At 38.7% G+C, this 12,113-nt stretch overlaps 1 protein-coding gene across 15 annotated transcripts in view; it reads right to left on the bottom strand.

The window, feature by feature from the left end:
• The window catches only part of SULF2 (sulfatase 2), a 162,766-nt gene that overhangs the window by 31,965 nt on the left and 118,688 nt on the right, over positions 1–12,113 (bottom strand). For all 15 annotated transcript variants that reach the window (XR_005106603.1, XM_037403289.1, XM_037403294.1 and 12 more), the window contains 4 exons: positions 10,024–10,193; positions 5,464–5,614; positions 3,442–3,617; positions 240–368 (listed from right to left, as the gene is read on the bottom strand). Coding sequence is in view for 14 of the 15 variants with exons in the window: in XM_037403289.1 (XP_037259186.1) it covers positions 240–368; positions 3,442–3,617; positions 5,464–5,614; positions 10,024–10,193 (626 nt within the window). In the remaining variant the exon portion in view is untranslated. The remainder of the gene's footprint in view (positions 1–239; positions 369–3,441; positions 3,618–5,463; positions 5,615–10,023; positions 10,194–12,113) is intronic.

The following is a 12,113-nucleotide window of genomic DNA, read 5'->3' as shown; positions in this document are numbered from 1 at the left end:
GATAACACTTAGTATACCCAGATACCCTATATGCCATGCAGCTAGTATATGAACCTGACAAAATGAAAATAAGTCAGTCAGTCACTTATTGCCAAATAGTCTCTAGACTTTCCAGTGAATTATGTATTCATATGGATGGTAATTTTATTACATTTTCCTTTAAATTTGCTGCATGTTGCTGAATACTTGCTCAGTCTCCTGTAAACACATGTTTTTACACACACATTTGCATTTCTTACCTATTTACTGGTCTCTCAGAGTCCAGAAGCTTTAGAATGGATTTACCATCCATATCAGATGGAATATCCAATCCAGCAATATCTAGAATTGTAGGCGCAAGATCAATATTCAACACGATGTGAGGATTCCTGAAAAAACATTTATGAGAACCTGGTTTAAAGTCTATGCAATGATAGCAAGCAACTCCAGCTCTTCCACAGAGACCAGGGATTTGAAAAGAGTTAGTTTGTGACATCTGCCAAGAAGAGGACACAATCCAACTCCTTTCCGTGAAGGGAATTAAAATGTAGAAGATAGATAAGTTGCATAACCTAAAGATAGATAACTCTGCATAAGAGTGACTAATATGAAAATTTAAAACTTTAGAACAGATCGTTTTTGAGAAAGCAAAGTAGTTCATAAGGCAAAGCTAGTTAATTATTGCAAAAGAGGGTTCAAAAGTCTTTCAAAACATGAGAAAGCATTAGAAAAACTCCTTGGGTATCTTACAGAATCAAAGTGTCTGCCAAATATGCTGATGACTTTATTAAAAAGTAGATTTGGCAGGTAGCACATGCTTTATCTGTTTCAAGATACGGTACAGAAAGAAGTACCTCAGCTCATACCACAGCAAGCATGCTCTGAACAGAACATGAGGGGAAACACATTGCTAGACACTACAGTGTAGAGTGCGAAACAAGAAAAGGAAAGGGATCAGGAAAGAAAAAGCAAAGAGAAAGCAGTTATGGAGAAAAAAAGAAAGAAAAGAGAGAGAGAAAATAAAGTAAAAGCTTTAATTGAAATAATACCAATCTTCCCAAAGTGCACGGTTACCCATTCTGCAAACACTCAGAAACAGCCATGCCCTGTTACTTCGCAGAGTCAGGCATACGCTCCTCAGTCCCCACAGTTACCAGACAATATCTGAACTCAAAGTGACTTCAAATTTGGTTAAAACATTGGCATCAACTCCTGAGTAGCACAGACAGCCCCTATCCCCAGATCCCTTGAGCTGCCACAGCTCAATATGAGGAAGTTCATGGATCAGAGCATCTAGCTGCACAGCCCAGCAGTCTGTAGCTAAATGAACAGCCACATTTTCTAAACACGTGACCTGGTTTTACTGTGGGTCTGGTTTTGCAGAAATGTCTTCAGTTGATGTGGAAGCTCACAAACTTCTTTCAACTATGTCTATGACAGTGTTGTGTAATTACTCACAATATTACATATATACCTACTGTTTATCAGCTGTGTACTATTTCTTTTCCTCATTTCTTGAAAAAAATAATCAAGGAAGATAACCTCTTAAAAGCAGGGGGGAAAAAAAGAAAGTGAGCACACTGCTATAGACGCAGTCTTCTATAGCACTGAACATAAAGAATCGCTGTGCTATGATCTGCGGGCACAAAGGAAGGATAGGACCAGATGGGCTGCTCTACGTGTCAGCGCAGAATTCTAGCTCAAAATACAGGAGAGAAGAAAGCTGCTAAATTCACACTAATTAATGAGACACCATTTAAAAACTGCTACATTTTTGAGCGAGCGAGCAAACAGGCACTGACAAGAGCATGGATGATGAATTAAATTGATGTACCTAATTTGATTTTAATTACTAATAATTATGGTGTAGCATATTTGATAATAGAAATGAGAGCTTAGTAATGACTTGCTACAGTGACTGCTATTAAATCTTCGTTGGTATCAAAAGGGAGTCATGACAATTACTCTGCAGGAAAAACATAAGGTTCACACAAAACATGGATGATTGAAGTTCCACCGTTTAAAGAAAATCAGGCTGAAAGGGAGGATCAATTTATTATCTGATATATACTCCCCCTCCAAGGTATTTCATCCTATTCTTCCTATTTGTTGTACTGCGATGGGCTCTGTTCTGTTAGACTCTGCCAGGCTGACTCCTCTGATTCTAAAAGAAGTACTTTTTCATCTTCAGAAGCCACTGCAAAATAAAATTCAGTGGGAAGGTTTCACAGTTTTTACATATCTCTGGGTGTAAAGATCCTTGAGCTAGAACAGGCGGGGTGGCTGGTCTCTAGCATGGCACGTTGCAGAAAAACCATCTCAGTCCACTCGGGCCATAGCAGCATTGCTTCTCCCTTAAGACCAAAAGCTGCAGTCAAAGGGGAAGACAGAATGTCCTTAGAAGGCCATTCCAGCTCACTTGAAATTCTGTGCTGCTGCAGACAAACCTCTTTCCGTACTGAGGTGATGTTTAAATCCACCTGAGGAATCCCTCCCCTGCTCTTTAGAGAAGTAATATTGTTTATTACACATGCATAAGTGCTGTAAATAAATTAGACACACAGTGCAATTACCGACAGAGTTTAACATTTTTGTGCCTACTGATAATGTGAATCAGTGAATTTAACCAGCAAATGGAATGAGATTTTTTTATAACTATTTGCTACCGTATTACACACTAGATCTGTTCCTCTGCAGGAAAGAAAAAAAATGGTGTGTGGAAGACTTTGTGTGTGCTAATTATGCTAAAACATGCACACTGATATAAATAAAAGGCAGCAAATTATGGCACTCTGTCCAAAATCATTACTTAAGTGCAAATATTTGCTATTGAAATAATTGCTTAGAAAGTGTATTTACATAATTTCCTAGCTGATCAAAGCTACCATTTTAATTAACAGTCATATTCTGCATGCTTGCGTGCATCCGGCAAACAGCCCTAACCATGTAATCTCAAAGGATGAACCAAAGAGAATTTTTTGTGGATGATAACATATGAACTATTACATACATTCTTCTTCATAAACTGAAACAAATGACTCCACTTTAATGTTCAGCAATAATTATCTACTGGGGCAGTGAACATTACGCAATATATTTTTCACCTTGAAAATGTCATATTTATGTGTATTATTTGCACCCCTCAAAAGGAGGCAAATAAGCACTTCCTAGACTGGGCATATTTCAAAGAAGCTTTTTCAACTGCATCCAGAGCAGTGTAGTGGCTTGTGCTGCACACCTACGCAAGCAAAAAGGCCACGGCACAACACCTTGATTATGTTACACCAGCACATGCTACCAGCTCTGCCTCCTGACTAGCCACGCTCCCCTGCCAAAGACGAGAGGAGTCAGTCAGGATGGGCAGAACTTCGTGCCTCCATTTGGATGCCAGGTCCGTACGAGCAGGGATGTGAACATAAAGGATACACTACATACACACACACACAACAGCCAAGAACTTACAAGGACCCAGCCTCCACATTTGGACCTCGGACATAGAAAGGAACTCTGATATCAAACTCATATGGCATGGACTTCCCTTTCACCAGCCCAAACTGGCCAATATGATAACCATGGTCTGCTGTGTATATTATATACGTGTTGTCCAGTTCACCTGTTTCAACCAACGTATTGTAAATCTGAAAAAAAGCAAAACAAAATACGGAATTAATTCCCAGAAGTGCTACATGTAGAATACTGTATATAATTTTCTGCATATGTGTATATACAAATAAATACCAACAGTTCAGGATGGCAGTGAGTTTCCACAATGAACCATTCCGAATACTCCATAATAATTTTACTAACTGTATATTGCAGCTATTACAAGGCAACCTTCTGTTTCCTGTTTTAAGGTAAACACATCAGCACACCACATTCTGAAAAGTGTTTGGGTTCAGTATTTTGCATGAGAGCTGTCAAGACAGTACCAAATACATACTGTCACAGATAAAAGTTTCAAGGTGATAAGCATTTTTGAAATCTTCTCTCCACAGTTATATTTTTCCCACAGCAATTTTAATAAAATGATAGTATTTTCAATCTCACACTTATTTAAGCAACCTTCAACGATCTTGCTTTCAGACAAATGACTCCCCATTATGCAGAATATTTGCAAAATCTCTTCCAGATAAGTATCACTCAGTCATATTCTCTCACTGTGGAGAATTAAGAGGAGCTTTAACTCTGTTTGTGGTTGCTCCTATGGATTTACATGAGAATCTTTATGTGAAACGTACCAGCCGGAGCACCAAAGATCAATTTTTATGTGACATCTTCACTTGCAAAGGTACAAGGTGGTAGGGCACCACTTCAGTGCCTCACACAGAACCAGAACACATCATCACAGAAGAAAACAAACATTTTTGTTGTTGGTTTGGTTTGGGGAGTTGGTTCTTCTTTGGGTCCTTTGTTTGCTTTTGTTGGGGTTTCTTGTAAGTTTTGAAAAACTATTAGATGCATATAATTCAGTAGAAAACATCAGGCTTAGTGATTACAACTAAAAAACCAACCCAACTGATTTTACCTGCAGTGAATCACCCAGAGTGAAACCGTTTTACTAAATAGAAAATCAAAATAGTGTAGTAAAATCGCCAGTCTCCCCTAATGCTGGTATCTGATCCATCTAAACAGGTTCATTAATATGAAGCAGAGATTATACTTGACTGGATCAGTAATTTTAAGACATTACTAACAAGTTGATGCAGTGCCATCCAGATAATCTCATCTTTGCCTTACAGGACTCCTCTTATTTTGTGTTCTGCTTCTTTTGAATAAGAATGCCAAGAGATAAGCAGTAAATTGCAACACCTTTAAATCTGCCTTCTTACAACTGGAAACCCATTCTTTTCCAGAGTAGCTTTTAGCTAATTCAAACGTTTCTGTTCAAGATACCAGCTTGCACTAAGAGATTTCATTGTTACATAATGCAGACTTAATTAAAAAAAATAATAATCTACTGGCATATTTATTTACTTTTAACATTCAACACCCTGGCCCTGGTTTATCATAGGATTATTCCAGTTAGGATTCCTGTAGCACCACTTTTTGCTGCTACTGTTGTTCTCTCAGAAATTCAGTGTTACAGGATCAAAACATGCCCACAGTTATGCAGTTATTTCCCACAGGTCGTGGGATGACTTTTCACTATCAGATGACACATTTTTAGATTTTATGAAGTATGAAGTATATTTTTTCAGGTGATTCTCCTCTCTTTCATATTGCTCTGAAATAGTAGCGGCACTGTGGCAACAAATCAGCTCGCTTACACCACCCATCTCATGGTGCCTGTCTTTAGGAGATGAGGATCCTTATATATTGAATAGAGAGACAAAATCCTCAGAGCTGAGAGGATTACACACTATTAAAAAACTGATGCAGTCCTCCTCCTTCTTTCCCCCTTATCTTCATATACAGCACAGCTTGGAGCTTAACTCAAGAAACAAGCACCTGTTTAGCCAAAAAAAAAGTGACTACTAATCTTACCATCTCCATCGAGTCATCCACAGACATGAGTGTTTGAAGGCGCTTCCTCTGTAGCATGTTAGTGAACTCCATGTGTATAGGTTTCATGGGACCTGTATACCTCATTATCCAGTGCTTGTCTGGGTTTGGAGCGTAGTTATAACTGGGAGTGCTAAGGAACAGAGAGAACACCGGAACGTTTTAGCAGTGTAGAAAAAAGCCATAGTAATGTATACCAACAATTTCTGTTTGATCCACGCTATAGGACTTAGTCTCTGAGGTGCACAAGAAAATACTAGATTTGCTTTGGAAAAAGTCTTACACTTTTATGTTCTATATGAAAGATGTGAGAATGAAAACAACTGTATACATGGTTTTTGCAATGTCTTCAGACTAACATGGATACATTTCAAGGCCAAGAGACTAGCCTCAGAAATCTAACCCCACAAGTATGATCTGGATGAAGCATGTACTACAGAGTTCCTACTCATGCAATTGCTTTGCTTTCACTCTGCCCACATTAGCACCACGTATTATGGCTTGTGCAAGCTGTTTAACAGTAACTACAGAACTTGCTGAAAAGCTTCTAGTATGTTTTTAACAGCTTTTCTGAACTCAACATCATCGGCTACTTGAATCCTTTCACACCCATGCACCCAGAGGAGCACAAGCACCCTGCCTAGTGGTACCAAACTGCAGAGAGCTCATGGCAAGCAGAAGCGGATCCACAGCCCGATTTTAAAGACCTGCCGAGAAAAGCTGGGATGAAGGGAAACAGGGGTGTATCTTGCAGATGCTTTCCAGCCACCTCTGTGATCATCAGAAACTTTAACTAAAGTCCCTGCAAAACCCCAAGAGCTGGATTCGAAATGTCCTCCTGGAATCTCACTGCCCCTCCAGGTTCTCATGACCCTGGGCCACCATTAAAGCAGTGAGGAGAAATATCACTACTTGTCTGTAATTTCACGTTGCTGGCAGTTCTCGAGATTGCTTTTCTGTGCATAATTATATTGCTCTAGGTTAGCTGGAGCTAAACAGAAGATTTATTTTGCTGTATCATTACCATGATGTTGACTCTGCATCACCAGCTCTCTAGAGAACTGTATTACAGCTTACGTTTGCCAGAAATACTATTTTTACCTGCTATATCTATTCCTGAAAAGTTTGTTATTACTTAAGATTGAGAACCTTTGTCAATTCTCTTCATACCCCAAGCTCAGACACATCACCTGCAGTGTCTAAAATAATAAAAATTACTTTTCCTAATTTTTGAGGCTTCCTTTTTTCATTTAAAGCAATAAACTTAGTCTATGCAAACGTGCAAGTCAAGAGGGTGAGACAGTAATACAGGAGAAAATAGCAAATATTCAGTTATTTTTTTCTTCCCAACACACAATATCCTGGTAAATTCCATCTCCTATTTGGCAAATATCTACCGTTGTTTTTGTGTATGGAACAGCACAGCAGGATAAGTTATTAAGATAAACAACAGTAACATAAGTTGAAAGTTCTCCTGGAAATACTGTGTATCTAACATATCTTTGAAAACAACAGAGAGTCTTAAAGAGTTTTAATATAAATATGAAATTAATAATCTGCCAGTTAAATGTTTTATGCCGAAAGCCTTTGTTAGATGCTATCTGAAAAATGTGCGTAGGCGGCAGATGGAGGCTTCTTCATATAGGGAGGAAAGGGCCCGTGTTTATTCTCTCTGTATTGTTAATAGCCTCTTGAATTTCAGAATGTTATTGTGGCTGAAATAATGACATTGCTCCTTTGAAAATGCTGACAGTTATGGAAACTGTTGCTATGTGATGCCCAGAATGAATCAAAAATGCTTGGCAAACTCCTTTTCAGCTTACTTTGTGATTTCCTGACTGATTTGAAACCTCCCGCTGTTTAATCCAAGCAAAGCCCGTGATTTTCTTTGATTACTACAAATGTAACCCTCTTACACTTAACAGATTTGTCTGTCTTATGGGAAAAATACACAAATACAACATTCCTAGAAGTTAGTTAAGATAACCTCTTCGAATGTACTCAGAAGATAAATCATAGTCTGATTGCATCTGACCTTGGAAAAGATGGGTGGCAAAACATACCTTCTATAGAAATAACATTTCTGATCACTGTTAAACTGCCCAGCTGTTGCACTCACTGCAGCTATCTGTATAGGCAGTAGAAAAGGAAAACCAGCCATGTAGCCTAGGGATTTGCTATGTGGATGCTGGTTGACGTGAATATTTCAACAAGAAAAGACTGCAGAAGCACACGAAAAGGAGCTCTATAGAACAAGATGGAATATGTATATATGTGTGTAATAACAGAAGTAGTAGTAATGTAATAGTATATATAACAATAGAAACAAGAGAACACCACCATAAATTGGCAACAGAAGTGCGTATCCGAGTTCCCAAGCAAAGAAGTCCTCTGATCCTCAGTCTATGCTAAAATCCACCCCGCTAACTCGTAGCTGCTATTAGCATCACTACACAACGCTGCATGTATGTCAGCCCGTGTAAGCACTACAGCCACACCTTCCTTCGCTCTGCCTCGTGGACATCGCTCGAGAATCCGCGTGCAGAGTCAGTCAGCACTGCCACAAGAGGCACAGACGTGCCACATGGTGCACTGACTTCTGACTCTGGGACTAGGCAAAGACTGTGTTCAGGGTATTGTTTACTGCTTTAGGGCAATTCATAAGAAGTGTTCCGCCTGTGTTCTGATCCTTCCCTGCCGTACCCACATGGCAACAGAACAGCGAGAACTGCCTACACCCCTTTGTCATTGACAGATTTATCTGTCACTGAGGGATTCCCTGGAATGCAGACACAGGGGGAAAAACCCAGAAAGTAGAGAACCGATTTGTACATACAGTAAGGGAATGATGCATGTTCTGCATGTTTACATTTAATCTTAAACCCAGCCCAGTGAAAACCCTTACAGGTAATTGTTATGTAGTGCCCAGAAAATTATTTAGAATAAGATTGGCACTTTCTTTGCACAGGATGTACATAAACCCCTGTTTTATGTTTGTATCCAAAAGAAAAACAGTTCCTTAATCTACCGAGATAATTTGTTTCTTTACAAACAAAACCTGTTTCCACAGAGTGACACTTCCTGTGTAATTATTATCACTGTAAGAAAAGCACCTACAATTAAAAATAGTTTTATGTAACTACGTTATAATCAGGAAGATAAACCTAGTTTGTGCAAAAAGTAAGATTTAAACTACAAGCAAAAGAAAAATAGGTATAGTTTGTATTTTTAATAGCTGGCCTTCCTCAAATCCTTCTACTGTTTTTCAATCGACTAGCATAATTAAACTGCTACAGAATGTTGCTTGATAAATGATTATCATCTCTGAGATACGAATGCCTTCCAAAGGAACTTTTAATAAGACTGAGGTCAGTACTGGGTATAAGCTATGAGAAGTTGTTCAGCTGGCGTTTCTGTAATTTTCATTTCAAAGAAAATAAATGAGCATAAGATGGCAAACAAACATGAAATACTGTATTGCTGTAGATGTAGGCCAGAGATTCTCTTTGGTAGCACAGCACAAAATACTGAAATATATAATTCTAACTTATGCAACAGCAAGACAATAGAACAAAGTAGGCTTTTTCCCTCAGACTATTTTAAATAAAGGGAAAAAGCTCGCTGGACTTTGGACTAGTCCTTAGCAGCTTTGGCTACCAATTCATTATTATTTCCATTAGTTCCCAGTTCCTTCACAAATCCAAAATAAAACAGAATGCCCCTTAAAAAAACCCAAAAGTGCACATAGGAAGAAAGTTACAAATGTTGAATGTCACTGAAGGCATGAAGGCAGTAATCAGAAGAATACTGGAATGTTTTCAGTTGTGCCAAAAGGTGATTTGGGAGAACACTCATTTCACCAGCATGCAAGGAGATGCCTGTAACGGAGCATTACTGGGCTGTACCTGTGAAACGTCTCTGTGCCACAAACCAGGCTCATCATGGAGCTTACAAAGACATTAACGCAGGAACTGGGTGATACTGCTGTTGGGACCCGTTCAAGACATTTTACCGGGTCACATACAGAAATACCAACACCAGCTCGTTCAGGAACACCTTGTCTAATTTGGTGTTGCAGGCCTGTATTTCCTTTCTTTCCATATATGAAATAGGAGTGGTAAGTTCTGCATGCAATATGATTTTGGTAATCCCCATAAAACAATATAGTTTATATATAAGGACAGGGAGATAAAAGTTTCTTTCCTTGAAGAGATTACAGCCCAAAACCCAGATTTTGATCCCCCTGCTCCAAATAAAACAGTGCTTTACATCCCAAACAGGTTACAACAATGTCCAATGAATTCAACGTGATTCTTTCATTTCAGTGAGCTATAGAAATCTGAGCTCCAGATGCAGTAGCCATTCTCAAGGTACTTTTACTAGTCTAAAGAGGTAACACAACCCCTAAATCTCAAAGCTCTTCTTATACATTCGTGACAAACTTACGCCAAGACTATTACAACGCAAACATTGCTCCCCCAGAAGTACCCAGGACTTCTATACTCCTGAACCTGGAAATGGAAGGGTTTTGGTTTTCCTTACATGTGTTGTGAGGCATTAGGAAAGAGATGCGAGTACTGAGGGGCTGAATCTTCAGGGCCGTGAGGAGCAGCATGGCTTATAACCATCAGCACAGGCCTGTGAGGGTACATCTTCTTTGAGATTCTGAAGAAGGTAATACTGTCATTGGTAATCAGATCAGTTAGATAATCCTGCAAGCAGAAGTAAAAGGGTAATGAGATCCTTGAAAAATAATATCAAGTTGGGGGGTAAGATGGGAAGGGGAGGTCTGAGGTATCATAAGAAACCACTTCACTCAGAATGGGAGGAGGAGGGAGTAAGTTACAGATGTTAAAGCTTCAAAAATGATACCCAAATAATTCTTTCTTCACAGCCTAGAAATATGAAAAGCAACAGGTTCCTCTCAGAAATGGATGACACAGAAGATCAGATAGGACTTTTCCGGGAGTGCATAATTACATTATGAATGAATCACAATACTAAATACCATGACCAGGTATGAATAAAAAAAAATAGAAAATTACAGGTCAATTTCTTTGCTTTTTGGTGTCAGTATCTTCAAGGTCTGTAGTCCAACCTTACATCGTAAAAGTGCTTTGAAAATCCAAATGGCTTGATGTTAATTTTACTTAACCTCCCTCTGAGCCAGAAGTCAAAAAAATACAAGATGTTGGGCTAACTGGACCAAAAATTTCATTCAATATTACAGACACAATGACAACCTGATAGAAATAAAATTTCCTTTGGAAGATATGGACTATCTTTCTGTTTTCTAAGAAGTATCACTATCATTCTTCTGATATCTGCTGGAGCTATATGGATTGAAGACAGCATTTTTAATGACAAGCCATGTTCTCTCTTAGGCTGCATCACAGGAAATGCTGCAGATATAAATAACCCTCCAACACAAGTAGGATATGAAACTGCACATGTAAAAACCAAAGTAATAACCGTCACGTCACAGCTGAATGCAAAATCAGACGTAAGTCTGGCTCTGGACAAGTAAACAAGTACAAGGTGTGGTACGTATTGGATTGCATCCCCTTTTACATACAGCTTTCTGTTCGCTGCTCAGACACTTGTTCCTCTTTACCACTGCCCATGTCCTTGATCTGAGAAGTCACCTTATCATTCATCAGAGGAAGCCTTTCTCACTGACCGTATTTACTTTCCCCAAGTCATTTCCTGTGAATTCCAGAACAAGGCTGGCAAAGTCTCCATTTATAATTTTACACATCGCTCCCAACGTGAGGGATGTCTGTTATGAAACTGCCGCGATGATGACTGTTACTGCCATGATATTTTCACTCCTGAAAGCAGGTGTAAACAGGCATAATTCCATCAAAGTTAAGGGAAGGGCCTCCATTCATATGCAGGGGAACGAGAATGTGCAGTAAGTCAGACCAGAGCAAAACTGATTTCTGAACATACTTTCAATACCTGAGATCACACTCACAGCTGAGGGAGAATACTGGGGTACTCTTAAAAATGCACTGACATTTACCTAAAATGTGCCTGTTCTTTAAATTGGTTGGTCACTTTCTTAAGTAACTAACTCATCTTTGATTTGGCCGTTACAAGATCATTGTTTTCAAATTTCATATTGAAGATGAAGGTTTTCACCTAGTCAAAGTGAAAATTATTCAAATTCAACGTTGCAAAACCAGTGTCTACCAAGACAAAAGACCAAAGAGAAACATTTCCCTTAACTGATTTTCTTTTTCTTTTTAAAAGCTCCAAACTGTAGAGGTTGTAGTGGATTCTGCAAATGCATACAAAACAAAAATGCATCTAAAAAAATTGGCAGAAACTAAACAAGAAAAATGAAAGTAGAATACATCCTGTTGAAAAACCTGCAAGAATTTTCAAAGATCTGATTTTCAGAGGTTAAGTGCTTAGCAGTCGCTTTTGAGAACAGAATCAGTAATGTTTTTTTCTAGCTTTCCACTGGCACATAATTAATATTAACTATGTCAAGTAGATAAGGCTAAAAGATAATCTGATTATATTGTTCGTTGCTGGAAAATTAGGTTTTCAGCAACGAAAATGGCAGGAAAGGATGAGAAGCAGTCTTGTACCTCAGCTTGCTTATTCATTTGAACCCAGTGTTA

This window comes from Falco rusticolus, chromosome 10, assembly GCF_015220075.1.
Source record: "Falco rusticolus isolate bFalRus1 chromosome 10, bFalRus1.pri, whole genome shotgun sequence".
In the NCBI taxonomy this organism is placed as follows: domain Eukaryota; kingdom Metazoa; phylum Chordata; class Aves; order Falconiformes; family Falconidae; genus Falco; species Falco rusticolus.
The sequence above is the reverse complement of the archived record's forward strand: the minus strand, read 5'-3'. Positions and strand labels throughout refer to the sequence as shown.